The sequence below is a fragment of the Salmo trutta genome, chromosome 6 (assembly GCF_901001165.1).
Source record: "Salmo trutta chromosome 6, fSalTru1.1, whole genome shotgun sequence".
NCBI lineage: Eukaryota > Metazoa > Chordata > Actinopteri > Salmoniformes > Salmonidae > Salmo > Salmo trutta.
This window is the reverse complement of record NC_042962.1, coordinates 59,169,230-59,192,228: the sequence shown is the minus strand read 5'-3', so window position 1 is coordinate 59,192,228 and position 22,999 is coordinate 59,169,230. Positions and strand designations below refer to the sequence as shown.

The following is a 22,999-nucleotide window of genomic DNA, read 5'->3' as shown; positions in this document are numbered from 1 at the left end:
TTATATTTAGCTGTAAGGTATGTCTCCTCTCTAACCCCCTACCACCTAGCTATGGTAGTTATATTTAGCTGTAAGGTATGACTCCTCTCTAACCACCTACCACCTAGCTATGGTAGTTATATTTAGCTGTAAGGTATGTCCCCTCTCTAACCCCCTACCACCTAGCTATGGTAGTTATATTTAGCTGTAAGGTATGTCTCCTCTCTAACCACCTAGCTATGGTAGTTATATTTAGCTGTAAGGTATGTCCCCTCTCTAACCCCCTACCACCTAGCTATGGTAGTTATATTTAGCTGTAAGGTATGTCCCCTCTCTAACCACCTACCACCTAGCTATGGTAGTTATATTTAGCTGTAAGGTATGTCTCCTCTCTAACCACCTATCACCTAGCTATGGTAGTTATATTTAGCTGTAAGGTATGTCTCCTCTCTAACCACCTACCACCTAGCTATGGTAGTTATATTTAGCTGTAAGGTATGTCTCCTCTCTAACCCCCTACCACCTAGCTATGGTAGTTATATTTAGCTGTAAGGTATGTCCCCTCTCTAACCACCTACCACCTAGCTATGGTAGTTATATTTAGCTGTAAGGTATGTCCCCTCTCTAACCACCTAGCTATGGTAGTTATATTTAGCTGTAAGGTATGACTCCTCTCTAACCACCTACCACCTAGCTATGGTAGTTATATTTAGCTGTAAGGTATGTCTCCTCTCTAACCCCCTACCACCTAGCTATGGTAGTTATATTTAGCTGTATGGTATGTCCCCTCTCTAACCACCTACCACCTAGCTATGGTAGTTATATTTAGCTGTATGGTATGTCTCCTCTCTAACCACCTAGCTATGGTAGTTATATTTAGCTGTAAGGTATGTCCCCTCTCTAACCACCTAGCTATGGTAGTTATATTTAGCTGTATGGTATGTCTCCTCTCTAACCACCTACCACCTAGCTATGGTAGTTATATTTAGCTGTAAGGTATGTCTCCTCTCTAACCCCCTACCACCTAGCTATGGTAGTTATATTTAGCTGTAAGGTATGTCCCCTCTCTAACCACCTAGCTATGGTAGTTATATTTAGCTGTAAGGTATGTCTCCTCTCTAACCACCTAGCTATGGTAGTTATATTTAGCTGTAAGATATGTCCCCTCTCTAACCACCTAGCTATGGTAGTTATATTTAGCTGTAAGGTATGTCCCCTCTCTAACCACCTACCACCTAGCTATGGTAGTTATATTTAGCTGTAAGGTATGTCTCCTCTCTAACCACCTACCACCTAGCTATGGTAGTTATATTTAGCTGTAAGGTATGTCCCCTCTCTAACCACCTACCACCTAGCTATGGTAGTTATATTTAGCTGTAAGGTATGTCCCCTCTCTAACCACCTACCACCTAGCTATGGTAGTTATATTTAGCTGTAAGGTATGTCCCCTCTCTAACCACCTACCACCTAGCTATGGTAGTTATATTTAGCTGTAAGGTATGTCCCCTCTCTAACCACCTACCACCTAGCTATGGTAGTTATATTTAGCTGTAAGGTATGTCTCCTCTCTGACCACCTACCCCCTAGCTATGGTAGTTATATTTAGCTGTAAGGTATGTCCCCTCTCTAACCCCCTACCACCTAGCTATGGTAGTTATATTTAGCTGTAAGGTATGTCTCCTCTCTAACCACCTACCACCTAGCTATGGTAGTTATATTTAGCTGTAAGGTATGTCCCCTCTCTAACCCCCTACCACCTAGCTATGGTAGTTATATTTAGCTGTAAGGTATGTCCCCTCTCTAACCCCCTACCACCTAGCTATGGTAGTTATATTTAGCTGTAAGGTATGTCTCCTCTCTAACCACCTACCACCTAGCTATGGTAGTTATATTTAGCTGTAAGGTATGTCCCCTCTCTAACCACCTACCACCTAGCTATGGTAGTTATATTTAGCTGTAAGGTATGTCTCCTCTCTAACCCCCTACCACCTAGCTATGGTAGTTATATTTAGCTGTAAGGTATGTCCCCTCTCTAACCACCTACCACCTAGCTATGGTAGTTATATTTAGCTGTAAGGTATGTCCCCTCTCTAACCACCTAGCTATGGTAGTTATATTTAGCTGTAAGGTATGACTCCTCTCTAACCACCTACCACCTAGCTATGGTAGTTATATTTAGCTGTAAGGTATGTCTCCTCTCTAACCCCCTACCACCTAGCTATGGTAGTTATATTTAGCTGTATGGTATGTCCCCTCTCTAACCACCTACCACCTAGCTATGGTAGTTATATTTAGCTGTATGGTATGTCTCCTCTCTAACCACCTAGCTATGGTAGTTATATTTAGCTGTAAGGTATGTCCCCTCTCTAACCACCTAGCTATGGTAGTTATATTTAGCTGTATGGTATGTCTCCTCTCTAACCACCTACCACCTAGCTATGGTAGTTATATTTAGCTGTAAGGTATGTCTCCTCTCTAACCCCCTACCACCTAGCTATGGTAGTTATATTTAGCTGTAAGGTATGTCCCCTCTCTAACCACCTAGCTATGGTAGTTATATTTAGCTGTAAGGTATGTCTCCTCTCTAACCACCTAGCTATGGTAGTTATATTTAGCTGTAAGATATGTCCCCTCTCTAACCACCTAGCTATGGTAGTTATATTTAGCTGTAAGGTATGTCCCCTCTCTAACCACCTACCACCTAGCTATGGTAGTTATATTTAGCTGTAAGGTATGTCTCCTCTCTAACCACCTACCACCTAGCTATGGTAGTTATATTTAGCTGTAAGGTATGTCCCCTCTCTAACCACCTACCACCTAGCTATGGTAGTTATATTTAGCTGTAAGGTATGTCCCCTCTCTAACCACCTACCACCTAGCTATGGTAGTTATATTTAGCTGTAAGGTATGTCCCCTCTCTAACCACCTACCACCTAGCTATGGTAGTTATATTTAGCTGTAAGGTATGTCCCCTCTCTAACCACCTACCACCTAGCTATGGTAGTTATATTTAGCTGTAAGGTATGTCTCCTCTCTAACCACCTACCCCCTAGCTATGGTAGTTATATTTAGCTGTAAGGTATGTCCCCTCTCTAACCCCCTACCACCTAGCTATGGTAGTTATATTTAGCTGTAAGGTATGTCTCCTCTCTAACCACCTACCACCTAGCTATGGTAGTTATATTTAGCTGTAAGGTATGTCCCCTCTCTAACCCCCTACCACCTAGCTATGGTAGTTATATTTAGCTGTAAGGTATGTCCCCTCTCTAACCCCCTACCACCTAGCTATGGTAGTTATATTTAGCTGTAAGGTATGTCTCCTCTCTAACCACCTACCACCTAGCTATGGTAGTTATATTTAGCTGTAAGGTATGTCCCCTCTCTAACCACCTACCACCTAGCTATGGTAGTTATATTTAGCTGTAAGGTATGTCTCCTCTCTAACCCCCTACCACCTAGCTATGGTAGTTATATTTAGCTGTAAGGTATGTCCCCTCTCTAACCCCCTACCACCTAGCTATGGTAGTTATATTTAGCTGTAAGGTATGTCCCCTCTCTAACCACCTACCACCTAGCTATGGTAGTTATATTTAGCTGTAAGGTATGTCCCCTCTCTAACCACCTAGCTATGGTAGTTATATTTAGCTGTAAGGTATGTCTCCTCTCTAACCCCCTACCACCTAGCTATGGTAGTTATATTTAGCTGTAAGGTATGTCCCCTCTCTAACCACCTACCACCTAGCTATGGTAGTTATATTTAGCTGTAAGGTATGTCTCCTCTCTAACCACCTAGCTATGGTAGTTATATTTAGCTGTAAGGTATGTCTCCTCTCTAACCACCTACCACCTAGCTATGGTAGTTATATTTAGCTGTATGGTATGTCCCCTCTCTAACCCCCTACCACCTAGCTATGGTAGTTATATTTAGCTGTAAGGTATGTCCCCTCTCTAACCCCCTACCACCTAGCTATGGTAGTTATATTTAGCTGTAAGGTATGTCCCCTCTCTAACCACCTACCACCTAGCTATGGTAGTTATATTTAGCTGTAAGGTATGTCTCCTCTCTAACCACCTAGCTATGGTAGTTATATTTAGCTGTAAGGTATGTCTCCTCTCTAACCACCTACCACCTAGCTATGGTAGTTATATTTAGCTGTATGGTATGTCCCCTCTCTAACCCCCTACCACCTAGCTATGGTAGTTATATTTAGCTGTAAGGTATGTCCCCTCTCTAACCCCCTACCACCTAGCTATGGTAGTTATATTTAGCTGTAAGGTATGTCCCCTCTCTAACCACCTACCACCTAGCTATGGTAGTTATATTTAGCTGTAAGGTATGTCTCCTCTCTAACCACCTAGCTATGGTAGTTATATTTAGCTGTAAGGTATGTCCCCTCTCTAACCACCTACCACCTAGCTATGGTAGTTATATTTAGCTGTAAGGTATGTCTCCTCTCTAACCACCTACCACCTAGCTATGGTAGTTATATTTAGCTGTAAGGTATGTCCCCTCTCTAACCACCTACCACCTAGCTATGGTAGTTATATTTAGCTGTAAGGTATGTCCCCTCTCTAACCACCTACCACCTAGCTATGGTAGTTATATTTAGCTGTAAGGTATGTCCCCTCTCTAACCCCCTACCACCTAGCTATGGTAGTTATATTTAGCTGTATGGTATGACTCCTCTCTAACCCCCTACCACCTAGCTATGGTAGTTATATTTAGCTGTAAGGTATGTCTCCTCTCTAACCACCTAGCTATGGTAGTTATATTTAGCTGTAAGGTATGTCCCCTCTCTAACCACCTACCACCTAGCTATGGTAGTTATATTTAGCTGTAAGGTATGTCCCCTCTCTAACCCCCTACCACCTAGCTATGGTAGTTATATTTAGCTGTAAGGTATGTCCCCTCTCTAACCACCTAGCTATGGTAGTTATATTTAGCTGTAAGGTATGTCTCCTCTCTAACCACCTACCACCTAGCTATGGTAGTTATATTTAGCTGTATGGTATGTCCCCTCTCTAACCACCTACCACCTAGCTATGGTAGTTATATTTAGCTGTAAGGTATGTCTCCTCTCTAACCACCTACCACCTAGCTATGGTAGTTATATTTAGCTGTAAGGTATGTCCCCTCTCTAACCACCTACCACCTAGCTATGGTAGTTATATTTAGCTGTAAGGTATGTCTCCTCTCTAACCACCTAGCTATGGTAGTTATATTTAGCTGTAAGGTATGTCCCCTCTCTAACCACCTACCACCTAGCTATGGTAGTTATATTTAGCTGTAAGGTATGTCTCCTCTCTAACCACCTACCACCTAGCTATGGTAGTTATATTTAGCTGTATGGTATGTCTCCTCTCTAACCCCCTACCACCTAGCTATGGTAGTTATATTTAGCTGTATGGTATGTCTCCTCTCTAACCCCCTACCACCTAGCTATGGTAGTTATATTTAGCTGTAAGGTATGTCTCCTCTCTAACCCCCTACCACCTAGCTATGGTAGTTATATTTAGCTGTAAGGTATGTCCCCTCTCTAACCACCTAGCTATGGTAGTTATATTTAGCTGTAAGGTATGTCTCCTCTCTAACCACCTACCACCTAGCTATGGTAGTTATATTTAGCTGTAAGGTATGTCTCCTCTCTAACCACCTACCACCTAGCTATGGTAGTTATATTTAGCTGTAAGGTATGTCTCCTCTCTAACTGTCACGTCCTGGCCAGTATATAAGGTTAATTGTTTTGTAGTTTGGTCAGGGCGTGACAGAGGGTATTTGTTTTATGTGGTTCGGGGTGGTGTGTTTGTGTAAAGGGTGTTTGATTTAGTATGTCCGGGTTTTGGTTTATGTCTAGGTAGTTCTATGTGGAATCTAGTGTGTGTCTTTCTATGTTTGGTTGATTGGGGCTCTCAGTTGAAGGCAGGTGTTGTCTATCTGCCTTTGATTGAGAGTCTCATATATGAGGGTGTGTTTGTGATTTGTGGGTGATTGTTCTGTGTTCAGCCCTAGGCTTTGCCAGACTGTTTAGTTGTTCGTTCGTTTTCGTGTTTTGTTGTTTTGGAGTGCTCTTTTGGATAATTTAAATAAAAGTCAAAATGAGCATACACGTACCTGCTGCGTATTGGTCTACATTTTCAGACGACGATTTCGTCGGAAGACGAAGACGACAACCGTGACAGAATCACCCACCACCAAAGGACCAAGCAGCAGAGGAAGGAGCAGACGGCATTCGAGTTGGACTGGCGGGAGAAGTGGACTTGGGAAGAAGTTCTGGACGGGGTCGGACCTTGGCATCAGGCTGGGGAGTATCGCCGCCCGCAGTGGGAAATAGAAGCAGCCAAGGCGGAGAGGCGATGGTACGAGGCCAGAGACGCGCTGAAGGTGAAGCACGAGAGGCACCCCCAAGAAATTTTTTTGGGGGGGGCACACGGGTAGTTTGGCTAGGCGAAGGAAGAGCCGGAAGCCAGCTACCCGTGGTTATATGGAGGAGAGTATGAGGTGGGGAGCGCCATGTTTCGCTGAGAAGCGCAATATCTCACCCATACGCACGCACAGTCCGGTGCGAGTTATTCCAGCCCCTCGCAGGTGCCGTGCTAGAGCGGGCATCCAGCCTGGTAGGAGGATGCCTGCGCAGCGCATCTGGTCGCCGGTACGCCTCCGAGGACCAGGCTACCCAACTCCCGCTCTACACACGGCTACCATCAAGCCCCTGCACAGCCCAGTCTGCCCTGTACGAGCACTCCGCTCGTGCAGGGCTACTAGTTCCATCGAGCCAAGGCGGGTTGTGCAGGAGGTAAGATCTAGACCGGCTGTGCGCCTCCATAGCCCTGGGTTTCCAGCTCCTGTCTCTCGTGCGGACCCGGAAGTGCGTCCACCCAGTCCGACTCGTCCTGTTCCTGCTCCCCGCACTAAACGGCAAGTGCGTAAACCCAGCCTCGCCAGTCAACAGTCGTCGGAGCTGCCCGCCAGTCAACAGTCGTCGGAGCTGCCCGCCAGTCAACAGTCGTCGGAGCTGCCCGCCAGTCAACAGTCGTCGGAGCTGCCCGCCAGTCAACAGTCGTCGGAGCTGCCCGCCAGTCAACAGTCGTCGGAGCTGCCCGCCAGTCAACAGTCGTCGGAGCTGCCCGCCAGTCAACAGTCGTCGGAGCTGCCCGTCAGTCAACAGTCGTCGGAGCTGCCCGTCAGTCAACAGTCGTCGGAGCTGCCCGTCAGTCAACAGTCGTCGGAGCTGCCCGTCAGTCAACAGTCGTCGGAGCTGCCCGTCAGTCAACAGTCGTCGGAGCTGCCCGTCAGTCAACAGTCGCCGGAGTGGTCAGACTGCGCTGAACTGCCGGAGTGGCCAGACTGCGCTGAACTGCCGGAGTGGCCAGACTGCGCTGAACTGCCGGAGTGGCCAGACTGCGCTGAACTGCCGGAGTGGCCAGACTGCGCTGAACTGCCGGAGTGGCCAGACTGCCCTGAACTGCCGGAGTGGCCAGACTGCCCTGAACTGCCGGAGTGGCCAGACTGCCCTGAACTGCCGGAGTGGCCAGACTGCCCTGAACTGCCGGAGTGGCCAGACTGCCCTGACCTGCCGGAGTGGCCAGACTGCCCTGACCTGCCGGAGTGGCCAGACTGCCCTGACCTGCCGGAGTGGCCAGACTGCCCTGACCTGCCCGAGTTGCCAGACTGCCCTGACCGTCCCGAGTTGCCAGACTGCCCTGACCGTCCCGAGCTGCCAGACTGCCCAGACAGCCTGGAACGGCCTGAGCCGGAGCCGCCTCCAATATAGGTGGGTTGGGGAGGGGGGGTGTAGCACAGTGCCGTCGTTGACGGCAGCCACCCTCCCTTCCCTCCCTTTAGAAAGGGGGAATTTTTCTTTTGGGCATTGTTTGGGGGTATTTATATTTTTTTTGTGTTAAGGTGCTTCTGGGGTAGCACCTTTAAGGGGGGGGGTACTGTCACGTCCTGGCCAGTATATAAGGTTAATTGTTTTGTAGTTTGGTCAGGGCGTGACAGAGGGTATTTGTTTTATGTGGTTCGGGGTGGTGTGTTTGTGTAAAGGGTGTTTGATTTAGTATGTCCGGGTTTTGGTTTATGTCTAGGTAGTTCTATGTGGAATCTAGTGTGTGTGTTTCTATGTTTGGTTGATTGGGGCTCTCAGTTGAAGGCAGGTGTTGTCTATCTGCCTTTGATTGAGAGTCTCATATATGAGGGTGTGTTTGTGATTTGTGGGTGATTGTTCTGTGTTCAGCCCTAGGCTTTGCCAGACTGTTTAGTTGTTCGTTCGTTTTCGTGTTTTGTTGTTTTGGAGTGCTCTTTTGGATAATTTAAATAAAAGTCAAAATGAGCATACACGTACCTGCTGCGTATTGGTCTACATTTTCAGACGACGATTTCATTATATCGTCGGAAGACGAAGACGACAACCGTGACACTAACCACCTACCACCTAGCCATGGTAGTTATATTTAGCTGTATTGTATGTCCCTTCTCTAACCCCCTACCACCTAGCTATGGTAGTTATATTTAGCTGTAAGGTATGTCCCCTCTAACCACCTAGCTATGGTAGCTATATTTAGCTGTAAGGTATGTCTCCTCTCTAACCCCCTACCACCTAGCTATGGTAGTTATATTTAGCTGTAAGGTATGTCCCCTCTCTAACCACCTACCACCTAGCTATGGTAGTTATATTTAGCTGTAAGGTATGTCTCCTCTCTAACCCCCTACCACCTAGCTATGGTAGTTATATTTAGCTGTAAGGTATGTCCCCTCTCTAACCACCTACCACCTAGCTATGGTAGTTATATTTAGCTGTAAGGTATGTCTCCTCTCTAACCACCTATCACCTAGCTATGGTAGTTATATTTAGCTGTAAGGTATGTCCCCTCTCTAACCACCTACCACCTAGCTATGGTAGTTATATTTAGCTGTAAGGTATGTCCCCTCTCTAACCACCTACCACCTAGCTATGGTAGTTATATTTAGCTGTAAGGTATGTCTCCTCTCTAACCACCTACCACCTAGCTATGGTAGTTATATTTAGCTGTATGGTATGTCTCCTCTCTAACCACCTACCACCTAGCTATGGTAGTTATATTTAGCTGTATGGTATGTCTCCTCTCTAACCACCTAGCTATGGTAGTTATATTTAGCTGTAAGGTATGTCCCCTCTCTAACCACCTACCACCTAGCTATGGTAGTTATATTTAGCTGTAAGGTATGTCTCCTCTCTAACCACCTAGCTATGGTAGTTATATTTAGCTGTAAGGTATGTCCCCTCTCTAACCACCTACCACCTAGCTATGGTAGTTATATTTAGCTGTAAGATATGTCCCCTCTCTAACCACCTACCACCTAGCTATGGTAGTTATATTTAGCTGTAAGGTATGTCTCCTCTCTAACCACCTACCACCTAGCTATGGTAGTTATATTTAGCTGTAAGGTATGTCTCCTCTCTAACCCCCTACCTATGGTAGTTATATTTAGCTGTAAGGTATGTCTCCTCTCTAACCACCTACCACCTAGCTATGGTAGTTATATTTAGCTGTAAGGTATGTCCCCTCTCTAACCACCTAGCTATGGTAGTTATATTTAGCTGTAAGGTATGACTCCTCTCTAACCACCTACCACCTAGCTATGGTAGTTATATTTAGCTGTAAGGTATGACTCCTCTCTAACCACCTACCACCTAGCTATGGTAGTTATATTTAGCTGTATGGTATGTCTCCTCTCTAACCACCTACCACCTAGCTATGGTAGTTATATTTAGCTGTAAGGTATGTCTCCTCTCTAACCCCCTACCACCTAGCTATGGTAGTTATATTTAGCTGTAAGGTATGACTCCTCTCTAACCCCCTACCACCTAGCTATGGTAGTTATATTTAGCTGTAAGGTATGTCTCCTCTCTAACCACCTAGCTATGGTAGTTATATTTAGCTGTAAGGTATGTCTCCTCTCTAACCACCTACCACCTAGCTATGGTAGTTATATTTAGCTGTAAGGTATGTCTCCTCTCTAACCACCTACCACCTAGCTATGGTAGTTATATTTAGCTGTAAGGTATGTCTCCTCTCTAACCACCTACCACCTAGCTATGGTAGTTATATTTAGCTGTAAGGTATGTCTCCTCTCTAACCACCTACCACCTAGCTATGGTAGTTATATTTAGCTGTAAGGTATGTCTCCTCTCTAACCCCCTACCACCTAGCTATGGTAGTTATATTTAGCTGTAAGGTATGTCTCCTCTCTAACCACCTACCACCTAGCTATGGTAGTTATATTTAGCTGTAAGGTATGTCTCCTCTCTAACCCCCTACCACCTAGCTATGGTAGTTATATTTAGCTGTAAGGTATGTCCCCTCTCTAACCACCTACCACCTAGCTATGGTAGTTATATTTAGCTGTAAGGTATGTCTCCTCTCTAACCACCTACCACCTAGCTATGGTAGTTATATTTAGCTGTAAGGTATGTCTCCTCTCTAACCACCTACCACCTAGCTATGGTAGTTATATTTAGCTGTAAGGTATGTCCCCTCTCTAACCCCCTACCACCTAGCTATGGTAGTTATATTTAGCTGTAAGGTATGTCTCCTCTCTAACCCCCTACCACCTAGCTATGGTAGTTATATTTAGCTGTATGGTATGTCTCCTCTCTAACCACCTACCACCTAGCTATGGTAGTTATATTTAGCTGTATGGTATGTCTCCTCTCTAACCCCCTACCACCTAGCTATGGTAGTTATATTTAGCTGTAAGGTATGTCTCCTCTCTAACCACCTACCACCTAGCTATGGTAGTTATATTTAGCTGTATTGTATGTCCCCTCTCTAACCCCCTACCACCTAGCTATGGTAGTTATATTTAGCTGTAAGGTATGTCCCCTCTCTAACCCCCTACCACCTAGCTATGGTAGTTATATTTAGCTGTAAGGTATGTCTCCTCTCTAACCACCTACCACCTAGCTATGGTAGTTATATTTAGCTGTAAGGTATGTCCCCTCTCTAACCACCTAGCTATGGTAGTTATATTTAGCTGTAAGATATGTCCCCTCTCTAACCACCTACCACCTAGCTATGGTAGTTATATTTAGCTGTATGGTATGTCCCCTCTAACCACCTAGCTATGGTAGTTATATTTAGCTGTAAGGTATGTCTCCTCTCTAACCCCCTACCTATGGTAGTTATATTTAGCTGTAAGGTATGTCCCCTCTCTAACCACCTACCACCTAGCTATGGTAGTTATATTTAGCTGTAAGGTATGTCTCCTCTCTAACCACCTACCACCTAGCTATGGTAGTTATATTTAGCTGTAAGGTATGTCTCCTCTCTAACCCCCTACCACCTAGCTATGGTAGTTATATTTAGCTGTAAGGTATGTCTCCTCTCTAACCCCCTACCACCTAGCTATGGTAGTTATATTTAGCTGTATGGTATGTCTCCTCTCTAACCCCCTACCACCTAGCTATGGTAGTTATATTTAGCTGTAAGGTATGTCTCCTCTCTAACCACCTACCACCTAGCTATGGTAGTTATATTTAGCTGTAAGGTATGTCCCCTCTCTAACCACCTACCACCTAGCTATGGTAGTTATATTTAGCTGTAAGGTATGTCCCCTCTCTAACCACCTAGCTATGGTAGTTATATTTAGCTGTAAGGTATGTCTCCTCTCTAACCACCTACCACCTAGCTATGGTAGTTATATTTAGCTGTAAGGTATGACTCCTCTCTAACCACCTACCACCTAGCTATGGTAGTTATATTTAGCTGTAAGGTATGTCCCCTCTCTAACCCCCTACCACCTAGCTATGGTAGTTATATTTAGCTGTAAGGTATGTCCCCTCTCTAACCCCCTACCACCTAGCCATGGTAGTTATATTTAGCTGTATGGTATGTCCCCTCTCTAACCCCCTACCACCTAGCTATGGTAGTTATATTTAGCTGTAAGGTATGTCTCCTCTCTAACCACCTAGCTATGGTAGTTATATTTAGCTGTATGGTATGTCTCCTCTCTAACCCCCTACCACCTAGCTATGGTAGTTATATTTAGCTGTAAGGTATGTCCCCTCTCTAACCACCTACCACCTAGCTATGGTAGTTATATTTAGCTGTAAGGTATGTCTCCTCTCTAACCACCTACCACCTAGCTATGGTAGTTATATTTAGCTGTAAGGTATGTCTCCTCTCTAACCCCCTACCACCTAGCTATGGTAGTTATATTTAGCTGTAAGGTATGTCCCCTCTCTAACCCCCTACCACCTAGCTATGGTAGTTATATTTAGCTGTAAGGTATGTCCCCTCTCTAACCACCTACCACCTAGCTATGGTAGTTATATTTAGCTGTAAGGTATGTCTCCTCTCTAACCACCTACCACCTAGCTATGGTAGTTATATTTAGCTGTAAGGTATGTCCCCTCTCTAACCACCTACCACCTAGCTATGGTAGTTATATTTAGCTGTAAGGTATGTCTCCTCTCTAACCCCCTACCACCTAGCTATGGTAGTTATATTTAGCTGTAAGGTATGTCCCCTCTCTAACCCCCTACCACCTAGCTATGGTAGTTATATTTAGCTGTAAGGTATGTCTCCTCTCTAACCACCTACCACCTAGCTATGGTAGTTATATTTAGCTGTAAGGTATGTCCCCTCTCTAACCACCTAGCTATGGTAGTTATATTTAGCTGTAAGATATGTCCCCTCTCTAACCACCTACCACCTAGCTATGGTAGTTATATTTAGCTGTATGGTATGTCCCCTCTAACCACCTAGCTATGGTAGTTATATTTAGCTGTAAGGTATGTCTCCTCTCTAACCCCCTACCTATGGTAGTTATATTTAGCTGTAAGGTATGTCCCCTCTCTAACCACCTACCACCTAGCTATGGTAGTTATATTTAGCTGTAAGGTATGTCTCCTCTCTAACCACCTACCACCTAGCTATGGTAGTTATATTTAGCTGTAAGGTATGTCTCCTCTCTAACCCCCTACCACCTAGCTATGGTAGTTATATTTAGCTGTAAGGTATGTCTCCTCTCTAACCCCCTACCACCTAGCTATGGTAGTTATATTTAGCTGTATGGTATGTCTCCTCTCTAACCCCCTACCACCTAGCTATGGTAGTTATATTTAGCTGTAAGGTATGTCTCCTCTCTAACCACCTACCACCTAGCTATGGTAGTTATATTTAGCTGTAAGGTATGTCTCCTCTCTAACCACCTACCACCTAGCTATGGTAGTTATATTTAGCTGTATGGTATGACTCCTCTCTAACCACCTAGCTATGGTAGTTATATTTAGCTGTAAGATATGTCCCCTCTCTAACCACCTAGCTATGGTAGTTATATTTAGCTGTAAGGTATGTCCTCTCTCTAACCACCTACCACCTAGCTATGGTAGTTATATTTAGCTGTAAGGTATGTCTCCTCTCTAACCACCTACCACCTAGCTATGGTAGTTATATTTAGCTGTAAGGTATGTCCCCTCTCTAACCACCTACCACCTAGCTATGGTAGTTATATTTAGCTGTAAGGTATGTCCCCTCTCTAACCACCTAGCTATGGTAGTTATATTTAGCTGTAAGGTATGTCTCCTCTCTAACCACCTACCACCTAGCTATGGTAGTTATATTTAGCTGTAAGGTATGACTCCTCTCTAACCACCTACCACCTAGCTATGGTAGTTATATTTAGCTGTAAGGTATGTCCCCTCTCTAACCCCCTACCACCTAGCTATGGTAGTTATATTTAGCTGTAAGGTATGTCCCCTCTCTAACCCCCTACCACCTAGCCATGGTAGTTATATTTAGCTGTATGGTATGTCCCCTCTCTAACCCCCTACCACCTAGCTATGGTAGTTATATTTAGCTGTAAGGTATGTCTCCTCTCTAACCACCTAGCTATGGTAGTTATATTTAGCTGTATGGTATGTCTCCTCTCTAACCCCCTACCACCTAGCTATGGTAGTTATATTTAGCTGTAAGGTATGTCCCCTCTCTAACCACCTACCACCTAGCTATGGTAGTTATATTTAGCTGTAAGGTATGTCTCCTCTCTAACCACCTACCACCTAGCTATGGTAGTTATATTTAGCTGTAAGGTATGTCTCCTCTCTAACCCCCTACCACCTAGCTATGGTAGTTATATTTAGCTGTAAGGTATGTCCCCTCTCTAACCCCCTACCACCTAGCTATGGTAGTTATATTTAGCTGTAAGGTATGTCCCCTCTCTAACCACCTACCACCTAGCTATGGTAGTTATATTTAGCTGTAAGGTATGTCTCCTCTCTAACCACCTACCACCTAGCTATGGTAGTTATATTTAGCTGTAAGGTATGTCCCCTCTCTAACCACCTACCACCTAGCTATGGTAGTTATATTTAGCTGTAAGGTATGTCTCCTCTCTAACCCCCTACCACCTAGCTATGGTAGTTATATTTAGCTGTAAGGTATGTCCCCTCTCTAACCCCCTACCACCTAGCTATGGTAGTTATATTTAGCTGTATGGTATGTCTCCTCTCTAACCACCTACCACCTAGCTATGGTAGTTATATTTAGCTGTAAGGTATGTCTCCTCTCTAACACCCTACCACCTAGCCATGGTAGTTATATTTAGCTGTAAGGTATGACTCCTCTCTAACCACCTACCACCTAGCTATGGTAGTTATATTTAGCTGTAAGGTATGTCTCCTCTCTAACCACCTAGCTATGGTAGTTATATTTAGCTGTAAGGTATGTCCCCTCTCTAACCCCCTACCACCTAGCTATGGTAGTTATATTTAGCTGTAAGGTATGTCCCCTCTCTAACCACCTAGCTATGGTAGTTATATTTAGCTGTAAGGTATGTCCCCTCTCTAACCACCTACCACCTAGCTATGGTAGTTATATTTAGCTGTATGGTATGTCCCCTCTCTAACCACCTACCACCTAGCTATGGTAGTTATATTTAGCTGTAAGGTATGTCCCCTCTCTAACCCCCTACCTATGGTAGTTATATTTAGCTGTAAGGTATGTCCCCTCTCTAACCACCTACCACCTAGCTATGGTAGTTATATTTAGCTGTAAGGTATGTCCCCTCTCTAACCACCTACCACCTAGCTATGGTAGTTATATTTAGCTGTATGGTATGTCCCCTCTCTAACCACCTACCACCTAGCTATGGTAGTTATATTTAGCTGTAAGGTATGTCCCCTCTCTAACCCCCTACCTATGGTAGTTATATTTAGCTGTAAGGTATGTCCCCTCTCTAACCACCTACCACCTAGCTATGGTAGTTATATTTAGCTGTAAGGTATGTCCCCTCTCTAACCACCTACCACCTAGCTATGGTAGTTATATTTAGCTGTAAGGTATGTCCCCTCTCTAACCACCTACCACCTAGCTATGGTAGTTATATTTAGCTGTAAGGTATGTCCCCTCTCTAACCCCCTACCACCTAGCTATGGTAGTTATATTTAGCTGTAAGGTATGTCCCCTCTCTAACCACCTACCACCTAGCTATGGTAGTTATATTTAGCTGTAAGGTATGTCCCCTCTCTAACCACCTACCACCTAGCTATGGTAGTTATATTTAGCTGTAAGGTATGTCCCCTCTCTAACCCCCTACCACCTAGCTATGGTAGTTATATTTAGCTGTAAGGTATGTCTCCTCTCTAACCACCTACCACCTAGCTATGGTAGTTATATTTAGCTGTAAGGTATGTCCCCTCTCTAACCCCCTACCACCTAGCTATGGTAGTTATATTTAGCTGTAAGGTATGTCCCCTCTCTAACCCCCTACCACCTAGCTATGGTAGTTATATTTAGCTGTAAGGTATGTCCCCTCTCTAACCACCTAGCTATGGTTGTTATATTTAGCTGGAGATCATCCCAAAAAAGCCCAACATAGAAATACAAAAACTAGAACATAACAACATAGAAAATCTAAACTAGAAAAAAAAACCTGTCACACCCTGACTCTACCATAGAAAATAACAGCTTTCTATGGTCAGGACGTGACAGTTAGAGAGGGGACATACCATACAGCTAAATATAACTACCATAGCTAGGTGGTAGGTGGTTAGAGAGGAGACATACCTTACAGCTAAATATAACTACCATAGCTAGGTGGTAGGGGGTTAGAGAGGAGTCATACTAGCAGTGGAACTCCCAATATCATACCAGGGGAGCTGCAGACCAGCATGACTGAGTGAATATAATTAGATATAAGACACACTGACGTGCCTTTGGTCTCCTGATAATATCAGAGGTGTTTGGACTGAATAAAGTTGATTAAATGAATGACTCATTGATGCATAACATGAAGCCTTGGCAGTGTTTTTTGAAAATGTGTTCTTCATTGGAAACTTTGTTCTAAAAGAGCGTACATGAATTCAGTGTAATTTCCGACTCTCTTTGACACTGGAAACCCCAAAGGTGACTAGTGTTCAACTTCTAATAGGGCATCCTGACCTGTCCATGAACACACACACACACACACACACACACACACACACACACACACACACACACACACACACTTAGTACCCTGTGTCCCCATGGCAGACAGCCATCCAGAACCCATGTATAGGTGTCACCTTACACAACATCAGTGTGCCCTAAACCCAAGACCAGAGAGGCTGGTTGGGCAAATATTTGTTTTTGCAAAGTTCTGTCTCTTTCTCAATCCCTCTCTTCCTCTTCGCTTTTTCTTTCCACACGCAAAACAGAGTTGACCTGCTCACTAAATCGCTCTATCTATCCTTCCCTCTCCCTCCTTCACTGTCTCTTCTTCCCTCCCAACCCAGCTAACAATTCTAGGGAGAGAGAAATGGAACATTTTTATAATGTTACCCGTAATGTTCTCCTCATGTTTGAGTGTCCAGTTTTCCGTTTGTCAGGGGAACATTCTATCTATGCTAACAAAAGCCTTCTGAGAACCTTTTCAGCATGTTTTGGTGATAACGTTAGGAGAACATTTCCTTAATATCAAACAGAATTATCTAGAACGTGGTTACAATGTTCTCAGAATATACAACATTAATGTTCTAGACACGTTTTATGGGAACGCTGCAAGAACATTCATGTGTCTAGTTTTCTGAGGGTTAGGAGAATATTCCATCAACGTCCCACCAACCATTCACAGAATATGGTCGCCATGTTCTCAGAATGTACGATATTCATGTTCTAGACACGTTTCATGGGAACGCTGCAAGAACATTTCTGTGTATCAGTTGTCAGGACGTTGCCTGATGGTCCCAAAGAAACGTTCTCCCAAAATATATATATTTTTTTATTACACATCACACCTTGTTACTATTGCCAAGCCCATCAAGGCCCTGATTGGTCACCCACAGATCCATTCACAGCTCGTTCTGTCTATTGGCAAGGTTACACACAGACAGTGCGTTTAACATAGTGTTTAACTTACATACTTGACACACATGATTACATTGTGCATGTTCATTTATACAGCAAATATTATTCAATATGTTATCACCTTTGATTTTGTCATAGGCGTCGTAAGGATTGGACCAAGGCGCAGCGGGTAAAGTGCTCATCTTCTTCATTTATTTAAAGAACACTCAAAACAAAATAAACAAATGACGATAACAGTTCCATAAGGCTCCAAGGATATACAGAAAATAACCATAGAAATAGAAAACTAGATATACACATAGAAATAGAAAATATAGAACATAAACCAAAAACACCAAACCAAACAAAACAAACACCCCCTGACCAAACTACAATGACAAATAACCCCTTTTACTGGTCAGGACGTGACAGTAACCCCCCCCCCCCCCCAAGGTGCAGACCCTGAATGCACCTCAAAAACAAAAAAACACAAAAACAACCCCAAACTTAAAGGGAGGGAAGGGAGGGTGGCCACCGTCAACAACGGTCCCTGTGCTACACCCCCCCTTCCCAATCCTCCCACTACGGAGGTGGCTCTGGGCGTAGCTCCCGTTCAGAAGACCCTAGGCTGGGAAGCGTCGCCGGAGCCTCCCGGCTGAGGAGCGCCGCTGGAGGCTCCGGGCTGGGGAGTGTTGCTGGAGGCTCCGGGCTGAGGAGCGTCGCTGGAGGCCGAGTGCTCACAGCAGACACTGGCTGTACCGGGTTATGGAGGCGCACTGGAAGGTGAGTGCGCGGAGCAGGAACAGGACGTACTGGACTGGGCAGGCGCACTGGAAGCCTGGTGCGTGGGGCTGGCTTTGGAGGTGCCAGACTAGTGACACACACCTCAGGGCGAGTGCGGGGAGCAGGAACAGGACGTACTGGACTGGGCAGGCGCACTAGAGGCCTGATGCGTGGGGCTGGCTTAGGAGGCGCCAGACTAGTAACACGCACCTCAGGGCTAGTGCGGGGAACAGGAACAGGGTAAACTGGACCGAGGAGATGCACTGGTGGCCAGATGCGCTGCGCCGGCGCACTTCTCCCTGGCTGCCGGCCAACTCTCGCCCGGCAACGCTGCGGAGCCCTTATTGACCGCACCGGACTGTGCGTGCATATGGGCGACACAGTGCGTATCTCCGCATAACAAGGTGCTTGCTTGATCCGTCGCTCCCCATAATAAGCACGGGGAGTTGGCTCAGGTATCCATCCTGACTCTGTAAAACTCCCCGTGTGCTCCCCAAAATGTTTTGGGGGGATGCCTCTCAGCCTCATGTAGCTCCCTTAATTCCCTCTCCCAGAAACATCGTTCTGCCCTTGCTGCCTCCACTTCTTCCCATGGATGGCGATTCAATCCCTTCTGGATCTCCTCCCATGTCCAGGATCCCTTGCCGTCCAATATTTGCTCCCATGTCCATTCTTGCTGCTCCTTCTTCCGCTGCTTGGTCCTCTTTTGGTGGGTGGTTCTGTCATAGGCGTCGTAAGGATTGGACCAAGGCGCAGCGGGTAAAGTGCTCATCTTCTTCATTTATTTAAAGAACACTCCAAGGCTATACAGAAAATAACCACCCACAAAAGACAAGTGAAAACAAACCCAACTAAATATGGCCTCCAATTAGAGACAACGACAACCAGCTTCCTCTAATTGGAGGTCATTGCCAAAAACCCAACATAGAAATAGAAAACTAGATATACACATAGAAATAGAAAATATAGAACATAAACCAAAAACACCAAACCACACAAAACAAACACCCCCTGCCACACCCTGACCAAACTACAATGACAAATAACCCCTTTTACTGGTCAGGACGTGACAGATTTGAACTCACAACCTCATGGTTCACGACATTTAGATTGTGTTGCCAAACCACATCTGTGTCAGTTATCAGTTAATTTGACTATTCTCTCATCAGTGATTGGATAGTTATCAGTTAATTTGACTATTCTCTCATCAGTGATTTGATAGTTATCAGTTAATTTGACTGTTCTCTCATCAGTGATTTGATAGTTATCAGTTAATTTGACTTCTCTCATCAGTGATTTGATAGTTATCAGTTAATTTGACTGTTCTCTCATCAGTGATTTGATAGTTATCAGTTAATTTGACTGTTCTCTCATCAGTGATTTGATAGTTATCAGTTAATTTGACTTCTCTCATCAGTGATTTGATAGTTATCAGTTAATTTGACTGTTCTCTCATCAGTGATTTGATAGTTATCAGTTAATTTGACTGTTCTCTCATCAGTGATTTGATAGTTATCAGTTAATTTGACTGTTCTCTCATCAGTGATTGGATAGTTATCAGTTAATTTGACTGTTCTCTCATCAGTGATTTGATAGTTGTGTAATGATGGTGGAACATATTAAAATGGTTGAATGAAAACTGGACACAGGACTGTTCTTGCATGTGCTTATTGAGCCAGTATAGTTAGGCCCTGTCCAGAAGAAACACTAAACCCTTCTCCCTAGGCACTTGTTTACATCTGAGACAACTTGATAGGTGTAAGCTATAGGGTGAATGCACTTCTCAGTAAATCTCAGCTCTGTTAAAAGTACACTGAATACAAACTATTACTGATCCTAGTGATTCAGGAGGATCATTAAAACAGGTTGATATGCCCCACCAACATTACACAGCTATACTCAAAGTCCTTCAATTGCTGAAATAAGTCAATCAAATCACCGATTAAAGAATAGTCATATTAACAGAAAGATGGTGGTGTAGCAGGAAGATCCGAGTACTGTGAACCTAAAGGTTGTGAGTTCAAATCCCAGTTGAGGACATGTTGAATAATAACTACTCTAGAAATTAACATGCATCATTTAATCATGTATGTCGAAGTGTGTCATACATGTAAGTTGAAAACATTCTATGTGTGAGCATCCTCAACTTTACCAACAGACAAAGAACTCTGAACGGATCAGCGGTTGACCAATCAGGGCCTTGATTGGCTCTGCAACAGTAATACATGTTTAGGGGGACACATGTTCTTGCAACTCTCCCATGGAACATGTCTAAAACATGAATATCTTATGTTCTGAGAACATGGCAACCGTGTTTGGTGGAACGTTGATGGAATATTCTCCTAAACCACAGAAACCTGGACGCATGAATGTTTTTGCCATGTTTCCAAAAAATGTGTATGGAACATTCACGTCTTAAGTTCTGAGAACATAGTAATAACAAAGTAATACTGTCAAATAATACAGTGACATAATTCAAGTAAATGTAATTGAACTGAACTCTATTTTTATTTCGGATGAATACAATTTAGGATGGATTTAGGTGAATAATATAGATTATACTGACTGAAAAGTGTCGGACCAGCTGCACCACAGGCTCTGGTCCAGGGCCTCCATGTCCAGACTGAACTTGGTCACACAGAAGTCAGAGATGGCCCTCTCGTAGGCACCGCTGCAGCTGCTAAGTGGTGGAATGGCCCTCCCATTGGCACCGCTGCAGCCGCTCACTGGGGGAAAGCCACGGGCTGCTTCAGAGGGAAGGAACATGTCATCAGATTGTAGTGTAGTTGCTGGAAGCGATCAGGGAGGCAGCAAGTTTATGAAACAGGGGCTAAATGTATCAAGCGTCTAAGAGTAGGAGTGATGATTTAGGATCAGTTTTGCCTTTAAGATCATAACAATAAGATTATATGGACAGGGGGCACCAGATCCTAGATCAGCAGTCTCACTCTGAGACGCTTGATGCATACAGCTGAAGATCTTGATTCAAATACCCTTCGTTAATAAGCGTTTGATTGAGCCTGCCTGGAGTACCGGATAGGCAAGGTTTGCACTTTTGGGACCATTCCGTTGCACTAGGCAAGCTCAATCTAATGCAGCTTAAAGTATTCTAAAGACAACAAGTACTATTTGAACCCATGTCTTGAATGAAACATTCTAACCAGCCCAGTACGGACCACCAGAACAGACTGTCCCAGTCTGTCATCCATGCATGATTCAAGATGTCCACCATTGTCCCTGTACTCAAGCAAACAAAGGTAACCTGCCTAAATGACTATTGCTCTGCCTATAGCGCTGTAAGGGTTGCGGAACTGGAGGCAGTGAAGTCAGACGCAGGAGAGCAGAAATAGGTAATAGCCGGAGCAGTTTAATGCAAAACCCACGGCAATACAAAAAGAACCTTCATGGGTACAAAACCTGACACGCACCAGTAACATAGAGTACAAGCACTTACAAACAAACAATTCCACACAAGGACATGGGGGGAACAGAGGGTTAAATACACAACAATTAATGACAGAAATGGAAACCAGATGTGTAAGAAAACAAGACAAAACAAATGGAAAATTAAAAGTGGATCGACGATGGCTAGAAGACCGGTGACGCGGACCGCCGAACACCGCCCGAACAAGGAGAGGAAACGACTTCGGTGGAAGTCGTGACAAGCGCTCAGTTCTTTCATCATGAAGTGTTTTGAGAGGCTGGTCAAGGACCATAACAGTTCCACCTTACCTGAAACCCTGGACCCATTAGGATGTGTATGCCGAACTAACAGATCCACGGATGACGTAATCGCCAGTGTTCTGAACACGCCCCTATCCCACTTGGACGTGCTGTGAGAGTGCTGTTCATCAACTACAGTTCACTACCTACTGACATTGATGGGGCTGCAGTGGAGCGGGTCAAAAGTTCCACTCTGCCAGGGCTCCAACCTCCACCCTGTAGAAGGTCTCGTCGCTGTCTGTAAATGAGCGCTAAGCCACCCAATGTCCACTTACAAGGTCATCTACGCATTAACACAAGGTTAGGCAGTCCAAGGTGAAGGATTGTCCATGTGGATAAATGTCTAGCTGGTGAGTTGGTGTGGAGCCCCAGGGGTTTACAGAGGTCTTCTCAACCGGAACTCTGGAATGCAACCAAATGGTTCAGATAGGGGTAGGGGGTCTGTAACCCTACCAGCTATGGCCTGTGATTGGGTACCCTGGCAACCTGGTCCCTAACATAGAGGTGTGAAGTTCCCTCTGCCTGGACGAAAAGGTCAGGGGTCAGTACTTGGTAGCCTACCTCAGCTGTAAGAAGTCCCAAATGTTGTCTCTGAAGTGCCAGAGCCATGGAGAGGGTTTGAATGGTTGATGTCTGAGAGTTTAATGTTTTTGTACAGACAGCACAAAGCACTTTATGGGAAACTCAGTGTAATAGATCTGTTTTTGCTCTTTCCTTCTCCATTACTCTCCTTGTCAAGTCAAACATTACATTTTTCATTTTAGTTATTCATCCAGAACAACTTATGGTAGTGAATGCATACATTTCATACATTTATTATTCGTTTTTTCCCATACTGGTCCCCCGTGGGAATCGAACCCACAACCCTGGCATTGCAAACACCATGCTCTACCAACTGAGCCACAACATGTTGGGCATGTCAACGAGCGCCAAGTTGGTATGATAGCACAACCAGACTGACGCTCAGGCTATTGTATGGGTTCTCCTGACTTCCTCTGGCTAATAGTTCACACTTCTTTTGACTGAGAATGAGACCAGCTCCCACACACGGCAAAATTGCCAGGGGTGACAGAAAAGTGGAACAGCAAAATGCCCAAAGACAGTTAAATTACCATTTAACAGTAGCAAAAAACAGATTGTGCCTTTAAAATCACAAGGTTTACCTAGCAATAACCTTTTATTTGAGTACTCTGACTAATGTAATTCG

The 22,999-nt window shown here is 44.5% G+C and overlaps 1 protein-coding gene across 1 annotated transcript in view; it reads right to left on the bottom strand.

Moving 5' to 3' along the window:
- The window catches only part of LOC115195178 (receptor activity-modifying protein 1), a gene marked incomplete at its 5' end in the record, with an annotated part of 32,812 nt that extends 10,881 nt beyond the window's left edge, over positions 1-21,931 (bottom strand). Inside the window, 2 exons of the mRNA XM_029754975.1 lie at positions 20,636-20,816; positions 21,802-21,931. Coding sequence (XP_029610835.1) covers positions 20,636-20,816; positions 21,802-21,931 — 311 coding nt within the window. The remainder of the gene's footprint in view (positions 1-20,635; positions 20,817-21,801) is intronic.
- Positions 21,932-22,999: the final 1,068 nt, after the last annotated feature.